Source organism: Xiphophorus hellerii, chromosome 12, assembly GCF_003331165.1.
Source record: "Xiphophorus hellerii strain 12219 chromosome 12, Xiphophorus_hellerii-4.1, whole genome shotgun sequence".
Classification (NCBI taxonomy): Eukaryota; Metazoa; Chordata; class Actinopteri; order Cyprinodontiformes; family Poeciliidae; genus Xiphophorus; species Xiphophorus hellerii.
In genome coordinates, this window is record NC_045683.1 from 17,813,742 (window position 1) to 17,840,148 (window position 26,407).

At 39.1% G+C, this 26,407-nt stretch overlaps 3 protein-coding genes across 4 annotated transcripts; 2 read left to right on the forward strand and 1 right to left on the reverse strand.

The window, feature by feature from the left end:
* The first annotated feature begins 1,334 nt into the window (after positions 1-1,334).
* LOC116729427 (clustered mitochondria protein homolog) lies at positions 1,335-15,627 on the forward strand. Its single transcript, XM_032577942.1, has 28 exons — positions 1,335-1,705; positions 3,314-3,423; positions 3,546-3,717; positions 4,284-4,415; positions 4,517-4,671; positions 4,766-4,920; positions 6,135-6,257; positions 6,349-6,481; positions 6,587-6,679; positions 6,783-6,949; positions 7,843-8,022; positions 8,110-8,550; positions 8,637-8,710; positions 8,809-8,913; positions 9,001-9,101; positions 9,197-9,349; positions 9,453-9,515; positions 10,728-10,960; positions 11,049-11,133; positions 11,282-11,435; positions 11,537-11,676; positions 13,121-13,201; positions 13,293-13,418; positions 13,511-13,620; positions 13,701-13,794; positions 13,878-14,003; positions 14,082-14,155; positions 14,830-15,627. The coding sequence occupies exons 1-28, from the start codon at positions 1,657-1,659 to the stop codon at positions 15,353-15,355; spliced, it is 4,155 nt and encodes a 1,384-aa protein (XP_032433833.1). The 5' UTR covers positions 1,335-1,656; the 3' UTR covers positions 15,356-15,627.
* A 173-nt stretch (positions 15,628-15,800) lies between these two features.
* Positions 15,801-18,527, reverse strand: srrd (SRR1 domain containing). Of its 2 annotated transcripts, XM_032577958.1 has the most exons (7): positions 18,348-18,527; positions 18,229-18,275; positions 18,055-18,095; positions 17,636-17,829; positions 17,445-17,543; positions 17,015-17,166; positions 15,801-16,930 (listed from the first exon to the last, which is right to left on the reverse strand). In XM_032577958.1, exons 1-7 carry the CDS (start codon positions 18,375-18,377, stop codon positions 16,663-16,665), a joined length of 831 nt encoding a protein of 276 aa, XP_032433849.1. In that variant the 5' UTR covers positions 18,378-18,527; the 3' UTR covers positions 15,801-16,662. The 2 variants fall into 2 exon arrangements, with proteins under 2 accessions (XP_032433849.1, XP_032433848.1); XM_032577957.1 differs by having other exon boundaries at positions 18,229-18,527.
* A 485-nt stretch (positions 18,528-19,012) lies between these two features.
* tfip11 (tuftelin interacting protein 11) lies at positions 19,013-25,840 on the forward strand. Its single transcript, XM_032577944.1, has 15 exons — positions 19,013-19,140; positions 19,578-19,783; positions 20,468-20,633; positions 20,739-20,895; positions 20,994-21,121; positions 21,236-21,397; positions 21,883-22,074; positions 22,198-22,377; positions 22,485-22,619; positions 22,703-22,806; positions 23,439-23,607; positions 23,703-23,946; positions 24,075-24,217; positions 25,025-25,184; positions 25,328-25,840. Exons 2-15 carry the CDS (start codon positions 19,578-19,580, stop codon positions 25,672-25,674), a joined length of 2,493 nt encoding a protein of 830 aa, XP_032433835.1. The 5' UTR covers positions 19,013-19,140; the 3' UTR covers positions 25,675-25,840.
* Positions 25,841-26,407: the final 567 nt, after the last annotated feature.

The following is a 26,407-nucleotide window of genomic DNA, read 5'->3' on the forward strand; positions in this document are numbered from 1 at the left end:
GGCAAGAAATCCCACTTATTAACCTGACAGGGCACAGCTATGAAGTGAAAACCATTTCAGGTGACTACCTCTTGAAGCTCATCAAGAAAATGCAGAGTGTGTGCAAAGCAGTAATCACAGCAAAAGGTTGCTACTTTGAAGAAACTAGAATATAAGGGGTATTTTCAGTTGTTTTACACTTTTTTGTTTAGTGCATTTTTCCACATCTTATTCATAGTTTTGATGCCTTCAGTGTGAATCTACAATGTCAATAGTCTTGAAAATAAAGAAACTAATTGAATTAAAAGGTGTGTCCAAACTTTTGGTCTGTACTATATATATATATATATATATATATATATATATATATATATATATATATATATATATATATATATATATATATAGCCTATATCTTAACAAAAGATGGCATGTCAATAATTATTTATGCTATCTCAATAACTAATGGAAAAGCCTCACTCAAATACTTTTAATTGCTAAGCAACTTTTGTATATTTCCACTGGTATTCTTGATGACTTGTCTTTTGCAGAGATTTCTAAGTCTTTGAAATGCCTTCTTGTCATCACTCTATCTTTTGTTCCCTTCTCAGCTTCTCCAGGTGTGAATAATTTAGGGCTTGTGCAGTAGGATTAGTGACAGAATAATAAAACTATTTAAATTCTGCCACCCCTTAATTTTCCTCCCCCATCTGGGAACTTCTTTTATATCTTTATGGAAGCGCCCCTGGCACAGTCATTTCCATGCTCAGCATAGATGTCATGAGGTCAATAAACTTTAGTCTACTTAGTTTTTTTTTAACCTGGTCTTGGTCTTGACTTACCTGTCCTACAACTACAGCTAATTTAGACAACGCCCTGCCCTACTTCTACATTATTCCAGTTTATTTTGTAGGATACCAGTGATAACAGACAGGTGACATTTGTAACCCACACATCTTCAGTTTAGTTCAAACTGAGACACTCTCAAGTATGTGTGTGCTGAAACGTAACGTAGTAGGTGTAGTCCACTAAACAATCACAAGGAACCACATCACACAGAGACACACCCATCTGTGGAAGTTCAACCATGCCTTGTTGTATTTTCTGCAAACTGACTTAACGAACAGTGCAGCATGGTGGATCGACTTAATGTTACAGCGGAAGGATTCATGCAGTTTAAAAGATACATTATAGCTGTTTTGTTGTAATAGATGTGTCTCACTGCATTATGTCTTCTTCCGACAAATTGAAATGACTTTCAAAACTCAGTGACAACATAAAAGCTGAAAATGTCAAAAGCTTTGTGCACAATTTTCACTTCTACTTGCAGGCCTATAGAGGAGGAGTGAAACATGCCTCAGGGAGGAAGAGTGAGTGAAGCTACAACAAAGACACACCCAGTCCAGCAAAGTTTTTGAGGCAGTCTGTGTGGAGCAATAAGAGGGTGTGGCCTTTTTTGCACACTGGGAACAGATAAGTTGAGTTTGCCTTGTAAAGAGGTGCATGAGTCACAGTCGTGAACAGTGAGCCGTTTACTTTCACTCCGCTGGACTCTCTCTCTCACACACACACAGCCCAGCTGCACAAATCAGACCCCCTTTTATCCACTCTCTTCTGCTCTAGCAGTTTTTAGACAAGACTTTTTTAGGGAGTAACAAAGACGTAAAACTCCCAGCCATGAAGGACAAAGTGAAGAAAGGAGGAGGAAGAAATCAAGTCAAAACTGGTGAGTAATCCCTGTAATCACAGGTTTTTCTCTTGTTCCTTCTTTTCCGTTTAGTGGATTCTTCTCCTTCGTGAAGAATGTGTGGAAGTAGGGTGGGAGATCTGGCACAGCACTGACGCTCTAACATGGCTGGTGCTAACTTTTTAGCCTCTTGGGAAAAGTGCAGTTCATTTTTTCTGTTTTTAGGGCATTCCTGATCCTGACTCATTCCTTACAAAATAGCTAAACCCCCCCTCTATAACACTGTAACAATCTAGTTATAACAATTTCAAAGAGTAGATTTATTATGAGAAGAAGGAGCAATGCTCTCCAGTATGACTTCTTCAACTTTCTGAACATTTGCCACTCCCCTTTTTACAGAGTTGAATGATTGAATTAGGGTTCAGTGTGTGTTGGCTCATCTCCAAATTAGACTGAGTCAAACGTTTTCCTGTAAAATAATAAAATGTTGGCACCATAATAAAACTGAAAGGTGGTGAATTTAATTACCTGGATGCTTTGTGTTATTACAGTTACATGTAAATGACAAGGCAGTTTTGTATTAGCTTGTTTTTGATATTTTAAACTTTCTTATGATCTTTAAAAGTGATCTCAATTCTTCAAAGTTTTTAGGACGTCTCTCAAAGTTGACCCTTCAGAGGAGTGTTTGTCAAGTGATTCAACACCAACTTATGGATCATTCATGCATAAAAAAAAACAACAATCAGAGCCATGTTTTCACATTACAGACGTTTTTTTTTAAGCATCTTTAATCACTGTGTTATTAGCAATTTTTCACTTATATGTGTCAAATTTCTAAGTTGCTCCAATTTAAGCAAAAAAAAGACATATTTTGGCAAAATGAAAGCTACTGTTTCAGAAATAGAAATGAGACTCTCAAAGCAGCTTATTTTATATATTTTTTTCTGTTAAAACAACTTCTGTGGAGAAAATAAATGATGCCTTCTTAGCTTCCAGAGGGGAGGCGTGTTCCTCCAGCCAATAGCTGCTACTCGTTGACTGGAAGCTTTCCAGTAGTAAAGCAGATCCAGATTGACAGCATGGGCAGATAATCTACTGTAGTAGAGAGAACAGTAATCACGCACAGATCAGGATTTGTTGTGTTGTGGGCCTTCAGTATTGAATGGAAGAAGTCAAATTTTGGGGGGTTTTGTGTCTCTTGTTACATTGTACAGTCTGCTGATATCAGATCTGGGTGTGGTTGTCATTTCACCTGGAGATGACATCAAGATCAGTAGGCAAATGCAACAGGTTTAGTCACAGATCAGTTTGGGGAACACGCCGAGTCCTGCTTTGCCTCTGGTTCTACATGTGTGTAAATCTGTAGCTACGCCCCATTTATCTTCTTTTTGGCATGTTTTTCTTGTCCTATTCATTTCTTTTTTCATTAAGACTCTTCAAGTTAGCTGAAGGGGATTTTTGAAAAGGTTTTGATAAACAAAATAAACAAACCACTGATAAAATCAGAGCATATCTTCTCATAATATTCAAATTACCTTTTGATACAGCTATCCAGGTATTTTCCAGGAGAAATTTTCAATTATTTTCTCCTGTTTCTACAGACACTGTAATTATTCACAGTTAGTTGGGTTTCTCTCCTTCTCACAGATGTAATCAGTGCAGCCAGCGGAGATGATGCTGTTGATATCAAACAAGATGAGGGCACAGCGTTTCCTGTGAAGATCCAAGGAGCAGGAGTCGAGTCGTTTGAACTGCAGGTACAAAAACAACAGTGAGAGGCGAGACGGCACATTAGTTTCACCCTCAGCCATAACCCACAAATTCATTTTGTTTTCATGATCCAGAGTTTTGAGGTCCATTCTGTGTTTGTGCTGTGTAGGTTAACGCATTTTGGCTCGTTCAAGATGCAATAATGGCCTTGCTGTCAAGGAATGAGGTGTGTCCACGTTCGAACTTGTCTCTAGCTCTAGCTGGAACAACACTGGATCCCCATGCCGATCTGCAAAGCCTTAAGGGCCTTAAAGCAGGAGCTCTCATTCGCCTGGTGGAAGGTATACTCTTATTTCAATTTGTTTTTTCTGTGTGAGTTCTTGCTGTAGCTGCACAATTGGGTAATAATTAAATCTAGTGACATGGCATATTTGTCCTATTCTGGTTAGTAATTTACACCAGTATTTTAAAAATATAAAATATCCTCATCCCATTAACTTTTTTACATTATGCATATAAATGAAGTCTCCTTAAATCCCCTATTTTAAATTTAAGTTCCCCATTAAGTCTAACTGAATTTAAGCTATGTTGCAAAGCAGAAGGGGCAGAAAATACAGTTTCTAGATGTCCAAAGCTTTTAGGTAGATACTCCAAAAGACTTAGTCATAACTGTTCTTGCTCAAGAAGAGACAGGCACTAACACCATCAAGGGTACAGAAAATGAATTAACGTTATTATTAAAAGGTTAGACTTAAACTATCTCAACCATCTGCTCACCACTATGTTCTGGATGCTTTGTGAGCAATGTTGTTCATTTCACAGGTTCAGCAGACTTTTCCCACATCACTGTGACTTTCATAAAGACGGTCAGGCAACACTGGATGCTAACTAATGCTTGTCTCTGCAGAGCCTTATACCTCCCACTCCGCCAGAGTCCACTTGGCTCGGGTTGTGGAGCTGCTGAGAGCGTCCGGACCTCACGATGCACTCAGAGAAGGACAATCACCAAGCGTACTAGAGACACTCACACACACACCTGGTAAATGCACAAAGAAACAGCCCACTGAAACAAGAGGGCAACAAAAAGTCACAAAATGGTTTCTGACTCATTCTGAAATCTCTCTCCCTCCCCTTCTACAGACTCGAGCCTACCAAATGGAAAGAGCCTGAAGCGCTCGTTAAGCAATTCAAAGGGAGAATCAGCCAACCAGGATGGACCCCCACCTGAGTACCTCTTGCCTGGCTCCTCAGAAAGACCCCTTATGGCTCTGCTGCCACACAGTTCTCAACCAGAGGTGGATTCATACCAGAGTCTGTCTGGGAATTTGGCTTGTTTGACCCAAAGAAAGCACAAGTTTACCATTTTCCTCTTCATCTGTGTTTCAACAGGCTCCCAGTTACCTGAAGGACTTGTCCCTCAGCTGCTGGCACCCCCCACCAGGACACAGGAAGCTGCAGGGAGACTTCATGTACATGACAGTGGTGACAATAGAGGGTCGGCATTGTGATATCACATCCTGTCCCAAAGGTTTCTTCCTGAACAGGTGAGCACAGTTACAATAGAAATTATCTTATTTTCTGACTTGACAGCAATAATTAGATAACTAAGTGTTTTGATACTAGAGCAACATCATTATGCAAAAATATCCCACGTTTTAAAAAAAATAACAAACATGTTTCAGGTTCTTTTTTTGGGTGGTGGGTGTTATCAATAACACAAAGCGATAATCGTGAAGTTGGAGGAAATGAATACATAGTTTTTAAAATGTCCGGTGTGCACTTATTTGTGTTCAGCCATATTTACTTTGATTCTACTAAATACAATTATTAGTAAATAGAATTCACCTGTGTGTAGCTTTTGTCAATAATATCAGTTCTATTAATTCCTCAGTGTTTGTTAGATAAGATAGTTGAGCACAAAGTATCATGAAGAGTGAGGATCACTTAAGACAAGTCAGAAAGAAGGCTGAGGAGAAGCTTAACGCACAGTTAGGTTATAAAACAATATCCCAGGCTTTGAAATGTTATGAAAAGCTATGTAATGCATGGCTTGAAAGTAGAAAAAGGGTGACATATCTGCAAACCTTACAAGGAGATTGCTGGTTATCTAAACTAACATGCCAGACAAGGAGAGCATTAATCAGAGAAGCTGCCAAGATTTCAGTGGTAATTCTCATGGAGCTTCAGCATTATTTCAGCATGTAGCTGCATTCAGGACAGTATTGAAAGAAAATATTTTAGAAGCTGGATAATACTTGAGACTGGAGAGGAAGTTCCCTTTCTCACAGGACAGGACACTAAAACACTGCCAGTGCTACAACATAGCAGTCTAGATCAAAGTATTTCCATGTCATGGTCCAGAGGCTTTTTGTAAAGGCGATTCAATCTCACTAAGCTAAAGGTATTTTGCAAAGAAGAATGGGCAGCAATTTTAGTTTTTACATGTGGAAAGTTGGTAGATATACTTAGAAAGATTTGCAGCTATAATTGAATAAAATATTGTATGAAATATTGCTTTAGGGGCATGCCAAAATGACCAGATTTCTGTTTGGAAAAACAATCTGAAAACCATGAATCGATTTATTTCCATTTAACAATTATTCATTAAAATGACATGTGTACGGACATATCTGACTTTGTAGGACGCTGCAAGTATATCCATCTATATACCGGCTATACCTGCTTGTCACTGCAGAGTCCCTGGTTATTGCAAATGAACAGTGTTAATGTTGTTTCATATTTCTTTTTTTATGTTTAGGTCTACCCACGATATGTTTGACCCTCGTCCTGCGCAGTCTACTCCAGTCTGTCACTGTCTCACCGACTTGCTGTGTCATGTCAGTCCTACTTTCAAACAAGCCTTTACCACGCTCAAAAGCAGGTAAGTAATATTAAATACCACTGGATGCTGTAAGAACTGCTGCGGCTGAGTGTGATGGATATGAATCTGCATAATGCCTCTCATTCCTCAGGCCACCACAGCCACCAGTAGAGGCAATGCCCACTCCTTACCACACGCTGTGCTGGCTCGGACCTCCCTGCGCCTCTCGTCTCCACAAGAACACCTTCAGTAGATTGGGGGTGGATGAGCAGGCGGCAGCACAGGTTATACACCACACAGCAGTGGTTTGCTGTTGATTTTAATTCTGGACATATTGCATAAAACATAAATATACCAAGTCTAAGCAGCTTTGTGGGTCTCACCTGTAGGCTCCAGACTGGAATGAGGAGTTACAAGCAGCCAGAGATCTTTCCCAGGGGAGTCTGGAAGAAAGGCTGCAGAGAGACAAAGTGTTGCTACAAGTAAGAAATAAGCCGGTGAAATTTTTTACTTGTGACAGAAGTACAGTTTCTACATCTTTCTGGATTCCTTTATCGGTCCTCCTCTTTTTCACTCACGCCTCAGGTTAACAGTGCTTTCGTAAGGACTGTTATGCAGGCAGCTGAGACGGTTGTAGATGGCTTTGTTGAGCCGGTAAATGGAAACCCGGAGGACCCAGCATTCCTTTGGAGTGGCCTGTTCATGAGTCAAGGGGCCACAAGTCCAGTGTTTGGTGGTGAGAGGGGTCGCAGGTAATAAAAGTCTTTTTGCATACATGGGAGAGAAGATGCACAAAACTGTACATTTACGCAGACGCCACTATTGCTGTCACTCCTTGCAAAGATTTGCATGAAAACAGGACAATAAATTGTTATGAAAACTCTGTCAACCTAAGATGAGACTCTTTGCTGCAGTTCTCTATAAGTGAGCTTTGGAGATGTTTAGCTTCCTTACAATACAGCTCGCAGTGTGTGGAAAGAAGATAAACTTTAGTTCTTGACCAGTTGTACTTGTCATATTTCCATATGATCTAAGCTAATTGAAAATACGCGTATTTCAGACTATATGAGCATGTTTAGGAGAGCTGTAATTTTCTTGTGGCTGTTTCCCGAATCATGAAAACCAATATTTATTTGTCTTAGAGAAGTGATATGCCATTCTGTGTTCCCCACATTGAAGACTGACTTTTATATTATGCTGTGTGAACAGCATTTGTTCAGGAGGGAACAAATGCTGTTCCCTTTCTGTTGATAGGAATTAATAATGAAATAAGCTGTTATCCTGTGTAACATAGTACTACTTTTTAAGATAATATGCATTGATGTTTTTGGTTGTAACATGAAAAATTTTAAAGGGGATGAATATTTTTGCAATTGTAGGCATTATTATGGATGCCGAGGAGTGCAACACTCATAACTCCTACAGTGTGATCTCCTCAGATGCCAAGTATTTCACAATGTGGAGTTTTTCCCTCTGAAAAAAGTTAATCAAATTAAAAGTTGGATTTTTAATCAAATATTAATCAAATATTATACTATTGTTAAAAAAAGAGGAATTTATTTCAAGGCATTTTCCAGCTTTGACTTTGGGTTTCTAATGGATTTTCTTTAATTTATTTTAATATTTTCTGATCTCCTGCTTGCAGGGCAGCTCAGAGGTTGGAGCTTAAATGTGTGCAGGCTTACAGTGACTTAGAGGGGCTGCAGGGGCTGCATACTTTACCCACAGCCATCGTGGACTACAGAGGAGTGCGTCTGTCGGCCCAGGGTCTGGCCCCCGGGTTTGAAAGCTCAGAGCAGGACCAAAAAGATTCTCCTGCCTCAGGGTACTTCTGACCTGTGACCTGTATTTGAGCTCTGTGAGACTTCTCTTGTCCATTTGGAGCTAAATCTGTTTCTTCTTCTCTCCTCAGAGGTTTGCTTTATGGGGTGAACGCAGGGCCCCAAGAATCCCGTCAACGCAGACAGCTGCTAGCCTTATTGGCTCAAGCCGCCAAAAGTCTGTTCATCCAGAGACATGTTGTTGTGGCCCCCAAGGGTCACCAGGTACCTCTGTTCACCTCCCTGGACGCTCAGGGCCTGCTGGGGGCTGATGGGAGGTTCTACCTGCTAGACGTATTCAGAAGCTTCCCAGTTGATGCCAACTTCTGTCCAGAGGAGGAAACACAAAGTCAGACAGCTGCTGGGGAGGAAGAGAGCAGCAAAAGCTGTAAAGAGAATGAGGAGCAGAGCAACGGGAACGAGAAACAAGGTTGGCCAGAGAATTATCAGAGCGCCTCTGGGCTTCCAAAGAGGTTTCCTCACAGTCTCTGTAGGCTGAGGCCAGAGCTGGTGCAGGCTTTCATTCAGCACAAGTGAGTCCAATGTGAAAGAAAATGTTTACATTCAGTTAGAACTTCTTTTTTTTAAATTAAGTTTAATATGTTTTGTTTATTTTCAGACATTGTCAGTTTACCCAACGTGTGAAGGAGAAGATGGATGAAAATGGAGGATTTGAAGAATGTGCAACAGCTTGTAAGGAGTGTTTCACCACATCCTTGTGAAAGGAAATTCGAATCCCGTTTAACACGAAGCACACATTTTATTCTGGACTAATATTACTTTTCTCCCAGGTGACTCTCGAGCGACTGATGCCGTACGAGCCGCATGCAGAGACGTGGGCTCCGTTAGTGACATCATCTTTGAGATGCGCTTTAACCCAAATGTTTTCTCTCCAGGTATACACTTTAACTATACCTTCTCAGAAACAACAGACAGACAATAGATGTTTACTGGAGCGTACATTTCTTGTGTTTTACATTTAGGAATACGTTTTCCTCCCTCTGAGAGTGCATCAACAAACCTGCAGGAGAAGTTGCTGAGAGAAGCTGCAGCTTTCATTATCACACACCAGATACCAGACTTTGTGCGTGTCTTCAATGTTTCAGATTTTGTGCTACAGTTAAATTCTCTGCGACAACAAAATCAGTGCATAATACGTTTTAATGATTGTGTTTGCAGTTGCAGTGTTGCCTACACAGCAATGAGGCGCCAATGGACGGAGCATCTCTGAGACAGGCGCTACACCAGAGAGGCATCAACCTCCGCTACCTGGGGCACGTGGTGAAGGCTATTTCCCAGTCAGAACACAAGGAGCAACTCAGGCATATAATGGTGTGTTTAATTTCCTCACATTTAATTCACACATTTAAAACTGTCTTATTGTGACTTTTTGTTTTTAATAATGTTCTTCTTTCTCCTGATTTATATTAAACAGAGATCAACAATAGGTGAAATTTTCACCCGCTCAGCAAAAAGAGTGTTCAACCATTTCCTACAGGTACTTTGCAGCATTCAGTAATAACTCCAATAAGTTTTTATGTCTGGAAACCTTAATACATGATGGGTAGTAAAAGACTTTTCCAGTTGGAAGTTTACATTCATTCCCTGTCAATAGTATGATTTGTGTCAAACATTTTGGGTATCTTATTGCAGGTTTCTCACAACAGTTTGATGTAAATTTGGCCAAGTCCTCCAAACAGAACTGGTTCTAACACATTTTCAGTTCTGCATTTTCTATTAGACTGAGATCAGGGCTTTTCAATAATCAGTCTAAAACATTGACTTTTTGTCTTTAAGATACCTTGTAGCCAAGTTGGTGGTATGTACTCGCATTTTGTAAGATTGTTGTTAAGCCGTTAAAACTTCCTGGCTGATTTTCTAAAATGTTGCTTCAATATTCCCGTGTAAAGTTCTTTCTTTATGATGCCATTTATTTTGTAAAGTGCACCAGTTCCTCTTCCTGTAAAACATCCACACAAAATAATGCTGCCACTGGTCACTTCACAGTTGCAGATTTCGTTCTGAGTCTTACAGACTTCCCCCTTTTACCTCCAAATGTAACAACTATCATTTGGCCTAAAACGTCACTTTTTGTTTTTATCAGACAGATGTATTTCCAAAAAAGGTAAATGATTCTGGCTGGATTTTAATCTGCTTTTGGCATAATTACTTTTTCCTTTCTGGGGGACTTCAAATTAAGCCAGTATTTCAACAAAGTGTTTTGCTTTTGTTTTGGGGTTGATTGACACATTTCAAACCAAAACACTCTAATCTGGTACAAATAACCTCCTTGAAAAGTATGTTGATGGGACATTGCCATGGTATTCATACTTGAGAAATCCATGGGTGCAATTTTCCTAGGCTTTTCAATGTGGCATGTTGACAAATCTTGAGTCATCTGGAAATACCGAAGCCGGAGCCAGATTTGTGAAACTCGCAAAGGTCTCTTCCGTATCTTGGTGAATTTCTTTTAATTTTCCTATAATGCCACACAAGGAAGCAGTACTTGAGGTGTCGCCTTACATCTACAGATGTCTATCAGATGTTGTGAATCATCCTTACAAAGCCTTGACTTGCACCAATAATGGTCCAAAATGAATACGACAGTTTCTGTCCGTGATGAGTGTATGTAAACGTCCTACTGGTACTGTAACAACCGGTGTGGTTCTCCACAGAAAATGTAGCTCAGCATCTCTTCATGTCTGCATAGGGTGTGGACGTGCCAAGCCTGTCAGCAGCCGTCAGTCATTTCCTCAGTTGTCTTTTGGTTCATCACTTCACACCCTCTCCTGTCGGGGAGGAGGCTAAGAAAAAGTCACGGAGGCGTGGCCGTGGGGCCGGGGCCTCCGAGAGCACACCCTGGAGCATGCTCACTGGATCTGAGCTGTGGAATCTGGTCTGCCAAGATGCTGTTGAAACATATGATATCTCTGACAGCCTTGGGTGAGAAGTCACAGACCTTGCTCATTCACCCCCTTTGTGTGTTAAGCAATGGTGAAGTTAATGCTTAACCCTAGCCCTTTTCTCATAGTTCAAGTCCGAATCACTTGGTGGAGAACTATGGGCTTCAAAAAGTCTCTTTGCTGAGAGAATTCTGTTTAAAGACCGGAGTGCAGGTAATCAAATATTCAGTTTTGCTTCTTTGAATCAATACTTTGCAATTCTAAAGATGCATTCAGGATAAGACACAATGCATATATTAGAAACACCCTGAAAGCAACAAACTCTCTGAAAACACCACTGAGAACTCTGTATCTGCACCAGCTGAGACTGAGAGACTACGTCCTCGAGAACCAGAACAAAGCGCCCTTCAGTCCTGACGACATCCTTAACATCTTTCCCGTTGTAAAACACATCAAAATGCCGACTGCTGATGCTTCAAAGGCATACCGAGCTGCACAGACTTCCATTCAGAAGGGTATGTCTATAAGAAAAGAAAAAACTATTGAGTATACTGTATGTTTGACACATGCTTTTGAGTGGCTCTTATGTTTATGAATCCTCCATTCTGGTGTGTAGGTCTGCTAGACCAGGCCTACGAACAGCTGAAGGAAGCAGCTTACCTGTATGGCAGAGTGTGTGATGATCTGGACCCTGAGGCCTGTAACTGTAACAGCTTGTTGGCCAAAGTCACCTTCCTGCAGGGGAAAGCAGCTGAGGTATGCTCACAACTTCCCAGCCTTTCAACTTCTGACAGTAATGACAAAGTATTAGCAGATTTTAAAGTATTCCAGTTGCATTTTCCAGTAATGGATAGCTGTGGCTGATTACTTAAAACATTGCTTTGTGCATTGCAAAGTATCAAAGTATCCTCTTGAAATGTTTTCACCTTCTGGCACATTACACCCACAAACATAAACATACTTTATTGGTGTTTTAAGTAATTTACCAACATGAAGCAGTGCATAATTGAAATGAAAGGAAAAACTATGCATGTTTTTAAAATTAATGTCAAGTTTACTGTACCATGTGCAAACAATTGCCTTGAGAAGTCAATTAGTTAGTAAATGTAGTTCCTCTGTGTGCAGGTTAATTTCAGCATAAATACACATTTATTTACACAACGTTTCATAAAACTTTTCATCTTAACATTAAATAAGTATGGCACAACTGCAGACCTAGCAAAACATGGCTGCCCACCTAAATTGGAAGGTCTTCCAAGGAGAGCAATACCAGAGATGCAGAGATTCGCAGCTCAGGAGGAAAAATCTGTTGACAGATTCTGAGCTCCACAAAACTAGAGTTAATGGATATGTCGCAAAAAGAAAGTGATTGTTGAAAGAAAGCCAAATGTAGTTCTATTTCAAGTTTGTCACAAGCTGTATAGGGGACACAGTAAACATGTGGAAGAACCGGCTCTGGCGAGAGAAGACCAAATAAAATGTTTTGGCCTACAAGCAGAATGACAGGAGAACTAATTACCCTGAATGTGGAAGATGGAGCTAAATTCAGAGCAACAGTGAAAGAAAACAAGCAAAAATGCTACAAGACTGGAGCCAAGATTTACAGTGAAGCAGGACAACTCAAAACATCCAGGGAGAACTTTTTGATCAAAGTATGTTTTTATGACCAGGTTATAATAGTGAACTAAATCCAATTGAGAATCAATGGCAAGACTGTATATATTGATGTTCACAAACTCATTGTCCAACCTGACAGAGGCTATGGTAATTTGCAAACAGAATGGAGAAAAATTAAAGTGATAAAATGTAAAGTTGTTTGAGACATTGTCCCAGTTGTAGCTGCAGTGAAAGGTGGCTATGCAAAAAGGCTCAACTTGGAGGTGTCTGAATACAAATGAACTCCACACGACTCAAATTTTTAAATTGCATATTCTTCAACTGCACAATCATGTACTAGTTGGAGATGCTCTATTACATAAAATCCCAATAAAATACATTTACAATTGTGGTTGTAATCTGACAAAATTGCAAAATGTCCTGTATTTTCCAAGGCAGAGCAAAAATGACTATATTGCTAACTTAACTTCAGTAATTCATCTTGCAACACTGTTATTGTATTTGAGAGTGTACTGCCGACTATTTCAGGATGTTATAAACAAGAACAGCTAAATTTCGACCTTGACTTTTTTTTGTCCTGAAGGCTCGAAGTGTTCAGCTGAAGACAGTGATCATTAGTGAGAGGGTGCTTGGCTTTGACCATCCAAACACTATACAGCAATATGTGAGTACAGCTCCATGTAGATATTTATCATCACTGTTTACTCATCCGAGTTGTCACAGTGCGAATATTGTCACTGATGTGTGATTTATAGGCACTCCTAGCCGTGTATGCGTATGCTGGAGGGGAGACGACCCTGGCTCAGAAATGTCTTCTCAGAGCTCGTCTGCTAATGTTGACAGTCCATGGAGAAGACCACCCGCACACCGCAACGCTAGATGTAAGTCAAATCAATTTATTATAGTCTAACAAAGAAGGAAATACAAGTTTTGCTGATGGTTCAGTTTTTTTCTCCTACTTGTTTTCTGGTAGAGTTGTCTTGGCCTGGTGCTGACAGAAGATCAAACAGGACCGTTCCTTAAGAATGCTCTAAAACTTAACACTTCATTTTTCGGCCCCACTGATCTGAATACCGCTCTTAGGTATGTTAATTATAGCAAATATCGGAAATTTGGCTGTAACTGAGTAAGTTTTCTTACTGCTTTCATTTTTTTCTGTGCAGCCACCACCTGTTGGCCCAGTGGATGTGCAGTAAAGGAGACTACAGAAGTGCTATGACACATGAGAAAGAAGCCCTCTCTGCCTTTACAGCCTTGGTTCGTAACTCTGAGACTGAGAGAAAACGTCAGAGGGCTCTTTTTCTTTGTACCTATCTGCTTACATTAACTTTCTGCTCCAGTTTGGAGAAGATCACCCACAGACGAGCTGCAGCAAGGAGTTCCTGGGGACCATCACCAAGCAGGCAGTCAAAGTAGAACGCACTCTCAGGCAGACAGGAAGTGAGTCTGCTGAGCAAACCGTTGAGGTAATGTAAGAGATTGTATATATAGATTGTCTAAAAGGTGTACAAACATGCTCAGGTTGTTGTATGCTCTTCTCTCAGTGTCTAAGCCCAACATCTGAAACTGTCCTGGAGCAGATGGTTCTGGTTACGGGGATCAGGAGGATTACACGCAGGTAAATACATTTCTAAACAGACTGTATGGTGTGAAATCAGAAATAAAAAAACGATTATTTAGATGACTCGCAACAAATCTGTAGTTTGATTTATTAAAAAGGTTTTCTAGGCCAAGTTCTTTATGGGTGAAGGAGAGTAAAGCTCAAGACAAGAAAACATTTTCCTATTTACACTTTGACATGAACAGATATTTCTCTCTCATAGATTTGTTGTATTTTTGTTTTTTGTCACAACACCAGCAAATACTTCAAAATTTCAAGCAAATTTTAATATCAGGCAAAGACAAATGGTTTTCAAAATATAATTTTATTTCTTGAGGGCACAAAACTATCCTGACCAACCTGTCACTAGTGGCGAAAAATGAATTACTTCCACTATTAAATCATTAATTATTGTGAAAAACCACATTTCTAAATTTGAATATGTTGGGCTTAAACTATATTGGTTTCTGCTGGATATAAGTGGACTATTTATCTTAATTGTAAAGATCACAGAAACCAGTAATATTTCCAGGTGTATTAAAATTCTCCAAAGCATAAAAAAATCTACCTGTTTTCAGTTTGATATGTTAAAGTTTCAGTTTTTATTCATTAAAATTTTCACAAAATAGGAGGATTTATATTTATAAATAAAGGCAATACCAATTTTTTTTAATCTCTTTGTGTTTTCATAGTGACAGGTTCCAGGAGTATAAGCAGAAACACCTGGAACGAAAGGCTGCAGCAGCAAAGGAACTGGGATTCAAGCTCCCAATCTGGCCTGTCAACTCACATCTTGTTAGCAGAGAAGATAAAAGCTTGAATAAAGAAAATGGGAAGGAAGCTGGTGACAAAGGAACCGAAGCAGAGATAAAAGACGCAGAGAGTCAACAGGAGAACATGTCCACCGACAGTGGTGCAGGTGTCTTAGCTAACGGTCATGTGGTAGAGCCAGCTGAGCGAAGCAAACATGGAGAGAAAGCTGATGTGGATACTAATGGAGAAGTTGCAGATGGTGAAGCCCAGACAGTGGATGAAGGTGAGAAGCAGTCAGCTTCAGGGGGGAAAAATAGGGAAATAAATGGAGATGTGAAAACAATTCCCAGCCCATCTGCCCTGAGTAGTAAACTAAGCTGGGCAGATATCGTTTCAAAATCTAGCAACGGAACAGGAGGCAAGGCAGTAAATGGAGTCACTGCTAATGGAGCAACTGAAGAGTGAAAACACTGAAAACACACACAGGCTTGTAGGGGCGAGCTTTCTAAAGGCACTGCTGTAAGATGAAACTATCCTTGGATTTAAAATGTAACGTGTTCAAAACAACAGGAAGGTATTTTTAACAAAGACGAGTGTTCTTTCATGTTTGAGATGTTTCACTGTCACGGATGCTGTGAGAAACTTGTTTGGCTGCAATTTTTTGTTTCAAAAATAAACTTTTTACTTTGCTGTATTAAACAAATGTTGTCTTCTATTAATAAAGTAATCTGGTTTTTGTTGCTTTTCCTGACACTAGCATGAGCACAAAAGATAAAATTATGTTCGCCAAGCAAGAGAGAGAGAAAAAAGTTAATTTTCCAGCAAATATTTGAACCATATTTCAGAAGCATATTCTGATTTCTTGACAAAATGAAAGCATAGTGAGTTTAAAATCAAGACTATCCTAAAGGAATATGTCAAGTGTTTTTTTAATGGAACTCTATGAAATGATTATGAACAATATACACAGTCATATCAAACATCACAGGTGTCTGTTAGCATGATGTTAACAAGGAAAGACATCAACATGAATAGCTGCTGCCCATGAATCTGGGAAAAATTGAGACAATATCCATCATTCTATAGTGAAAAAATATTAGCAGCAAGTAGAAAATCTTTAAGATGGTTACCAACCTTTATTGGAAGTTACCCAAGTAAATTCACTTACAGGTGGGTGTGAGCGGTCCTCAAGGAATCTGTACAAAAGCTTGGTGCTAACTCTCAGATGCTCTCATATGTCTTGGTAAGCATGTTAAGTGTACTGCAACAATTAGAAAAAGGCTGAAAACGTAATACCTCAAAATGGTCTTCAGTATTTAGCAATTACCCTTTTTAACTAGTTTAATTAGACGCACTAGTTCTAGACGTACTTAGTAGCGATGCCAATATTTGTCAAAATCTGCATCCTATATATCTGACATTTAGACCCTGGTTCCTCTCAAGTTAGCTTTTGCAGAAAATGTTGGTCGTCAGAACTTCACAGAACGGAAATAATCGTTTTGGTAATGCTACTGCAGTTCAACCAAAAGAAACATTCAAATATATGAAAGTAGTTAACAATAAACAGAAATAAAACACTAAAAATAACAGGCATAAACTAACTAACATTTATTGCTAAATGAAACCAAACCTGAACTAAATATTTTCCTTTCTTCTCCCGAAAAGCTTCAAAATAAACTTACAATAATGCTGATCTGTAAAATTGAGCACCTTATACACCTTTTATTTTAAAAAAAGGTGTATAAATGTTAGGCTTGAAAAAACACCCGTTGTTAGCTAAGACTTGTCTCTCGAGAGTCTAAGACAGATGTTTGTTTCAGTATAATTTCTAAATCTGAGCAATGTTGGTATTGTGGTTCAGGTGAGTCAGTCCAAGTAGATGAGGGGAGTTTGTTTAGTCGGTCTGAAGGAAAAGTGATAATTGCCGTATCACTGAAGACGTCTATCAGACGGGAAGGACAAGGCAGAAGTCTCTCTTCACACAAATCCACAGCTTTGTTGATGTAGCTGTAATCCCGCTTCAATTCCCTCTCGAAAGTCCTGAAGGCAAAGGAAGAAAGAACATCATCTTATCTCAGCCATGATTTCCAATATGGTCTCATTTCATTAATTTCTGGTACACACCTCTCTCTGATGCCGCTGAAGCAGTTTCCAATGATCATAACCAGAGACAAACAGTGTGGGTTCCAGTTCTGCCACAGCAGGTTGTTGTAAAGAGCTTTTCCACAGTGCATTAGATAAAATAAGGTGGGCTTAGTGGCCAGACGCTTCCCCTCCTTCACAATACAACAAAATAAGACATTGTTTCTTCCATACAAATGGTTATTATTAAGTTATGACGAGGTGCAATAGCTGTAAATGTTGATATCTGCCTAATCTACTACTATTGAAGTATTATCACAAATTACAGGCTAAAATAAATAGAAAACATAGAAAACTGACTGGATCTGTGATTTGATTAAGTAGTAAAATATAATGCAGCTACCTTTAATATACATCTAACAGCGTATCCTAAGTCTAAAAAAGTAAAATGCATAAGCAGCTAACAACTAACCTCATTTTCTGTGAGCACAGTCAAACCCAGCTCTCTTAAAATGTCCTTTTCTGCGACGGAGAACGCAGGATCATAAAGAGAGCAATCCTTCAAGGGAATCTACACAAAGAAAGGAAGAACAGCATACCCTCTTAGATTAAACACCATTTAATAAATGTGAGGTATAACACAGATGAAATTGATTCCCTCACATGTCCTGCATCCAGTAGCAGCAGCAACATGGCAAGCTGGTAGCGGGCTGAGACACATGAAGAAAAGGAGCCGAGGCCATAGCACACACACTCCAGCTGCTGGCGTACTGTCGCCTCGGTGTCCTTGTCCTGCTGGCCTTCAGTCTTTATACTGTCTGAAGGTCTTGATAGGGATGTTGAAACTAGAAGCTGATCTAAAGACAAGATTTTCATCAGGCTGCAAGCAAGATCCTTCAAGAACAAAGCTTCAGTCGCTGATATATGTATTCATACCAACGAAGCCCTGATTTGTGTTGGTCCACTTTATGAAATCCTCCAAAGGACACTTAAGTTTGTGATTGAATGTGACAATATGTGAAAAGGCTCAAGGGGTATAAATACTTTTGTAAGGCACTGTAAATACTGTGAACTACACTTACTTTTCCACTGTTGCCAAATCTCTTCAGCTCTCAGGTCAGACCTAAAGGAGAAGAAATAAAAGCAGTTAAAAGTGTGTGAAGGTAATCTGCTGAATTTAAAAACTAACCTTTGGAAAGATTTAATCTCAAAGACTGAGGATATTCATTGAGTTGCAGATGATTTCCATTTCTTACACTGTGTCTCTGATCCGTCTGACAAGTTTCTCAACATCCAGCTGCTCCTGAAGACATACAGAGGGGATTTGTTGGTGAGATCGAAATTTCCTTGATGCACCTTTTCCCCGTCTTACTACCTGCCACTCTTCTACAGAATCCGACGACATTTATATATTACTATGCAGAAATATATGCAGGAATGTCATAAAAGGTATATTTTATGATGCATATTTTTATTGCAGTCGTTGTCTGCTGGAGAGCGTATACATGTCTATGGTGGGAAGCCGCTGGCACGAGGGATTATTTTGAGAACAACACAGAAGTTCCTCTTCCGGGGTCACGTCATTTTCAAATCAAAGGAGCCGCAAAATAAAGTAGTGTAAAATATTGTGCACAGATGCGAAGTAACTAAAATCAAAATAATTTGCAAAATTAAAAAAAATAAAGTAAAATAAATAATTTATAGAATGCTCTGAAATATAGACACAGAATACTAGAAATTGTTTATCTAATATACGGAATCTGAATAATATAATATAATATAATATAATATAATATAATATAATATAATATAATATAATATAATATAATATAATAGACAATATTCAATCTTTGATAATCAAAAATATATATATTTTCGTGCTTCTCAACAGAGTAACTGAAGTAAAAAAATAAAAGGACAATTCAGTTGTTAACAGTAAAAACATAACTTAAAACGTAAGTCGGGGAAACAAAGACTTTTATTTTGTTCGTATTCATGTCTATGCTTTCGTTACGTACAAGAATTGACGTTGACGTAACACCAGTAAACCGGAAGTACTTGGATCTGCTAAAACGATCGTTGTCGTTAGCAGAATTGTTTCTATTTTCTAATTTTAAAAAAAAAAACATGTTGTTGATCTCGAATAAGAATATTACATAAACTTTAACGTGAGTATGATAAAATAATTCAATGTTTTCCAGTTTAAATTGTTTTAACGTACAGACGTATAGATTATGTCCCACGTTAGATTTTGCTAGTTAACATTAGCTTTCACGTCGCCTAATTATTTGTCGTCGCTAAATAGCAATGTATATATATATATAAATTTTTTAACCCTTTTTTGTTACTATTTTATTTATTGTGGTTAACTATGAGCAAATTGCTGCTACAAAAATAATATCCTATTTGTAATCCTAGTTGTTAGTCTAAAGCAGTAAGATTTATATTGTTTCTGAAGGGAAACGCAGTCTTTTCTGACACTTTTAACACAAGTACAAGATTTTTTTTCCCTCAGTTTTCAACCACAAGTTTTGATTACCATCAGGTCACCAATTTTCACATATTCTTCTGTTTTGTTTTTTGTGTTTTTTGCCTCAACATTTAGATGTCCATGTCTCACCTTTACGGGCGGAGGGAGGAGGAGGAGGAAGGTGTGGAGATAGAGAGCTTTGAGGTGACAGACTGGGATCTGGCCAATGAGTTCAACCCGGAGCGTCGCAGGTTCAGACAGACCAAGGAGCAGGCCACCTATGGGATCTGGGCTGACAGGGATTCAGATGAGGATGAGAGACCTAGCTTCGGTGGCAAGAGGTAGTGGCATCTATGCCCATTTCTATTAAGTAATAATAGGTTCAGTTAATGTGTTTTGTAAAAAATATTAATACCCATGGCCTTTTCCTACATTACAACCACTAACCTAAGTACCTTTAATTTAATATGTCAGACCAACACAAACTGAAGATCTGGTTTTATACAAATAAAAATCTTAAAATGTTGTTATATTCATTTACTACCTAACCCAGGTCCAACTTCTCCACAACTTTCTCCCTGACTTGTCTGCTGTGTTACTTGTTCGTTAGCTAATGTTTGCTGAGGCCTTCACAGATCAGCTGAATTCATGCTGACATTAATTACACACAAATGGGCTCTATTTGCAAATAAGTTGACATCTGAATAAAAATTTTTACACTAGATTTTATTTAATATGCAGAATACAAATGTAGCAAACAACATTATGTTGGCCTAGCATGTAAAACTTATTAAACCTATTAAAATATATAGACATTTGATGTAACATTAGTAAACCGGAAGTTCTTGGATCTGCTAAAACGATTGTTGTCATTAGCAGAAATGTTTCTATTTTCTAGTTTAAAAAAAAACATGTTGTTTTCTGCTAACAAAACAATTCGTGGTTGGACAAAATGTGGAACATTTCTATTGATCTGATACATTATTCAAGGCACTGTAAATGGTTGTGACATTTTTTTCCTCCAGGTCTAAAGACTACACTACTCCAGTGAGCTTTGTGAGTGCTGGTGTGCGTAAGACTGCAGCTGAGGAGAAACAGCAGCAACAAGAAGGAGGTTCTGATGACTCTGATGATGATTCCCCTCCAGCACCACCTCCTCCACGTGCGACGGCTCCCAAAAAACTTCAGATGGTGAATTTATTTATGTCTGCATTTTGTCCATTTGCTAACCATTCATTTAAAGAAAATATAGGGAAGAGTAGCAAGACCTTCTTTTAAAATGCTTTGTTTTTCTAGGGTACTTTTGGTGGAAATCAGGCCCAGAGGTTTGCAGGTGGCATACAGTCTGGTAAAGGCATTGGAAACTGGGAGAAGCACACCAAGGGAATTGGACAGAAGCTTCTGCAGAAAATGGGTTACCAGCCAGGAAAAGGTTTGGGCAAGAATGCGCAAGGTGAGTAGAACTGACAGTGATATTGTCTTGTTGTGTAATTTTGTTTACATTTTGTAGTTGGGAAACTTTAACATGAAGTTCTTTTGTCATTGCTGCAGGTATCGTGAATCCCATTGAGGCCAAGGTTCGTAAGGGTAAAGGAGCAGTCGGTGCTTATGGCAATGAGCGAACTCAGCAGAGTCTTCAGGACTTCCCCGTGGTTGACTCTGAGGAAGAGGAGGAAAAGGTAAACTACTGGAACAGATGTCGCCATTCACACTTTTCCCATTTATATCCACTATTGCTTTTGCTTTTCATAACCTGCAGAGCCTCTTTAACGTTATTTGTTTTTGTTTTAAAGGAATTTAAGAAAGAGTTAGGCCAGTGGCGTAAGGATCCGGCTGGGACCGTGGGAAAGAAGAAACCAAAGTACTCCTACAAAACTGCAGATGAGCTAAAAGCTAAAGGTAAAATGGCTTATCGGGGCACACCGGCATCTGCAGGAGAGCTGGCACAAGTCAAGGTATGTCAATGTCTTAGACTGGATTCCTTCATATATGTTCACATGGATTACACAACCGTTTTGGGGGAGTTGGGCTATTGTGTTTAAGCTTAAAAATAAAGTTGCACTCACATTTATGGCCCTCACACACCAGGGTATTTTGTAAAGTATACCCTTGCATACTTTAAAATAAAGTATGCAAGGGTGCATGCATTCTTACTTTTTCAGGCATTGAAATCATCCTTACTTATTCCTCTTCTCTCTCTTACGTCATTGCTAGCTTTGAATGGTTTTATATGGATTCTTACTCATCAAATTTAGAAAGCAGTATTTTTTGTTTATATGTTAACGAATGAGTCATACATGTCACAATGTTAATTTTTCACTGGGCATACTAACTCTGGAGCAAAATGAAGAGTTTGGGGATGAATATCTTGAACATGAGTCCATTGAAGTCTACTATTTAGCATTTTAAATGTAATTTTCCCATGTTTCTCCTGGTTTAGGTCATAGATATGACTGGCCGAGAGCAGAAGGTTTACTACAGCTACAGCCAGATATCCAACAAACACAGCGTTCCAGATGAAGCCCCACCAAGCCTGGCCACCCGCGATCAGAAAGGATCTGGCTTTGCTCTCCCTGAGCTCGAGCACAACCTGCAGCTTCTGATAGACCTCACAGAGCAGGACATTTTACAGGTGAGGTGCATTCAGCAAGAGCAAGACTTAATCTTCATAAAACATTAATAATCTGAGGTACAAATGTAAGAGTTACCAAATGGTTTCTAAGCCTAATTTCTTTCCCTGGTGTATGTTTTGCAGTCCGCCAGGCGTTTGCAGCATGAAAAAGACGTGGTTGTTTCTCTGAGCCACGAATCTCGAGCCTTGCAGAGCCGACTGGACACAGAGCAGGATGCCATTAAAAGAATGGAGACTGTGTTGGCCTTGGTGGAGCGATTTCCTACGGAGGAGACGGCGCCGGGCGAGGGGCCAACCCTGCAGGTTTATGTTCCACTGATTATACACTGTAGAGCCTCTATCGTCAAGCATTTTGAGTTTTATAGTTCCAACCCTATTCTTTTAATCACTTTTTCTTCCTCTCTGTTCAGGAGTGCGCCCGTATGTTTGAGACCCTGCAGACTGATTATTATGAAGAGTACAAGACAATGGGACTGGGGGACCTGGCTGTCGCTGTTGTACACCCGTTACTCAAAGAGAAACTCTCCTCCTGGGACCCTCTCAAGGTATTCTTCTACTATCATCATAGCTAAAGAAAATGATGACATTTTTAAGTGGTCCTGCCAACATGTTTGTCTGATTATTTCAGGACAGCTCATATTGTCTGGAAGATATTGGTCAATGGAGAGCAATCCTCGAGTCCCAAGACATGCACTCCAGCGGTCCACATTCAAACATGGATCCATACCACAGGTGATTTTTAACAAAAAAGAGAGACTCAGATGTGCCTCGTGAAGAATTTGTGCCAAACAGAATTTCTATCTAGTCATAATTGACGTGAGTTTCTTATTAATTTTGGGCTTTTAACAAAGCATTTAAAACATTATTCTCTTTTTGTGGGTGGAGTAATCACACAATTAGAGAATTTTAAATACAAAAAGTAAGCGCACAAGTTAGAATTTGATGATATTCTTTAATCCCCACTGCATTAAAATTATGCATGGAATCTTAAATATATAAATAATGATATTTAGGTAAATCCTAATTAGCAACTTGCAGATAAATTTTGCACCCATGAAAAACTGGCCTAATTCTGATATATTTGATAGCTGTTTTTATTAGACTTTTAGTAGGGGCGAATGTGTATGCATTTCAAATAAATTTCTAAATAAATGTAATCCTATTTAAATTAGAGAAGTCCTCAGTCAATTAAAATATGTAAAATTAATTCTTGTTTTTAAAATTCAAGTTGTGTCAATGTTTATAAACATGTAGTAAAACCCCTTATTTAACAGCTGTTGTGCTGGTTATAAGAGGATGTAAACTTCTGTCACTATATTTTGGTTTGTGTTTGTAAAGTGTCTGATGTACTTTTATTCATCCAGACTGTTATGGGAGGTGTGGATCCCAGTGATGCGCTCCTGTGTGTCCAACTGGCAGCCTCGACTAGTTGGGCCAATGGTGGACTGTTTGGATTTGTGGGCCCCTCTTCTCCCCCCGTGGATCCTGGATCAGCTGCTGGAGCAGATGATCTTACCCCGACTGCAGCGAGAGGCAAGACGAAGACCGTCTCACATGATTGTTTATTCTCCCTAATATCAGCATCAGAAGACAGATATTAAGAGTGAACTTCTTCCTTGTTGAAACAGGTGGATAACTGGAACCCTTTGACCGACACCGTCCCGATTCACTCCTGGATCCACCCCTGGCTGCCTCTGCTCCAAGCCCGCCTGGAGCCTCTTTACCCTCCTATCAGGAGCAAACTATCCAACGCTTTGCAACGGTGGCATCCAAGCGACGCCTCAGCCCGCCTTATCCTGCAGCCATGGAAGAATGTGTTCACAGCAGGAGCATGGGAGGCCTTTATGGTGAAAAACATCATCCCTAAACTAGGTAAGTCCGCAGGGATGCTTAGGACTATGTTTGGCAAATCCATTAATGAATGTGTACTTTGCTGCCCGTTGTTCTCCATTTGTTGTGGCTGCTACTAATGGTAGTCTCTCTTCTGTGCACTGGGGAAGCCTTGTGTCTGGAAGAGCTGGTTATTAACCCTCACCAGCAGCAGATGGAGCCATTTCACTGGGTGATGGACTGGGAAGGCATGCTGTCCCCCTCCAGCCTGGTCTCGCTTTTGGATAAAAACTTTTTTCCCAAATGGTTGCAGGTTAGTGAATGCACTTGGAATAAAACAGATCTTATGGACACATAAACAGATCATCTTCAGGTCTGTACATTATTAAGCTAATTATGTAGTGAGATGCAAGTAGTTTAAATAACATTAAGAAATTTGGAAATTTCAATATATTTTTCTGGACTATGATTTGTTTACAATCAAAGATGGTTAAACTCCAATCAAAAAAGTTGAACTACCAACAGAGACAAACAATATTAATTTTATTCTGCAACTGTAAATGTAATTGTAAATTTAGGAAAGGAAATTATTGTGAAATACTGCAGAGTAAAATAAGTAGTAAGGCAATGCTGGAGTGCTACTTTCATACGGCATCATGTCTTCCTATGACATTAAAACAAAAAACAGAGTGATAGGTGTAAAATTTGTCTTCTGCACAAACTTAACAGCTCAGCACTACGCACTTCCTGGGGAGGAGACATCAGATGGAACTGATCAGCCAATTAGTAGTAGAGATCATATGAGGGACACCTCATGTTAGACATGCAGTTAAAAAAAAACAATTGTGCAGATTTGTTAACCTATAAAGAAATCTCAAAGTTTCAATAATATAAACAAACTTTTACTTTAGTATATTAACTAGTTATTGTTTTACCTTCAGTCATTTTACGAATATAATTTTCCTACTTAATTAAAAACTGAGTGATATTTTAGGGATCCAGGAGTGTCACCTATAGGAACAGGATGTGATTTGGTTAGACCATTGATTCTACAATTTTATTGGGATTTATAGAATAATATGTTCATAACTTTAATGGTATGTATTTGTGTTGGTTAAAGGTGCTGTGTTCGTGGCTGAGCAACAGTCCAAACTATGAGGAAATTACTAAGTGGTACCTCGGCTGGAAAAGCATGTACAGCGACGTCTTGTTGGCGCAGCCACTAATTAAAGAGAAATTCAACGAAGCTTTGGACATCATGAACCGAGCAGTGTCTTCAGGTATGGGACATTTTCCATATTCCTTTAAAATATGTACTGAAGAACCTTTAAAAAGTTGTTTTGCCTTAAAAATATATTATTGCATCTCAGCTTGTCTTTCCACTGAAACCTATTTTAACACTTGTTCACTTTTGCAACCACAGGAGGATACATGCAACCAGGAGCAAGAGAGAACATTGCATATCTCACACAGACAGAAAGACGGAAGGACTTCCAATACGAAGCGCTGCAGGAGCGCAGGGATGCTGAGAGTGTGGCTCATAGAGGCATCAGTACTGGTGTGCCAACAAACTTTAAAGATCTCATTCAGACCAAAGCAGAGGAGAACAACATCGTCTTCATGCCCTTAGTGGGCAAACGGCACGAGGGGAAGCAGCTCTACACATTTGGACGTATTGTGATCTTCATAGACAGGGGGGTTGTGTTCGTGCAAGGGGAGAAGACTTGGGTTCCCACGTCTTTGCAGAGTCTCATAGATATGGCAAAGTGAACTTGGACAGAAGAAGCATTTGGTTTGTTTATAAAATGATTTAAAAAGTAAAGCAACTTTTTCATGTAACGTTAGCACAGTGGTTATTTGTCATGTCTATAAATTTTAAAAATGTCAGACTGAATAAAAATACCTACCATTCACAAACTACTTTCCACAAATAAAACCTGTTTTCTATTTTTATTTATTTATTAATGACCTCTCAGTTAGAATTGACATCTCTTCGATGCAACTTTGGACTTTTTATGGAAAGACGATGTACGAGTTTGGTCCTACAATCCTTTTTCTGCAAGTTTATGACAGTAATGTCAGATTCAGCATAAGCCAACTCATTACTTTTGTCATTGATGCAGCAATAGTGGGAATTGTCTAATGAGGATGGAACATCCTGCAGTAAGCTGACATGGGAAGAACTACTACATCTTCAATAAAACGTAGACTTTAGAAACAATGCTGAGCATCCACAGCAGTAACTAGGAACTATCATAGGAAGCTGAAAAAAAGCTGCTTTCTGAATTTGAATTAAGAGTTACTTTGATCATTCTCACCAACTTTAACTAGAATAGCATGAAAATGCTAGAGCAACACAGAAAAGAAAGTAGAGTCACTCTATTTTTTTGGAGACCAAATTCTAGTAGAGACACAAAAAGACCCCTGTGAAAAATAAAATTATCTTAATCTGTCTATAAACTTCCTGTTGGTAGCTATAAGATAATCCTAGTTAAATTAATCA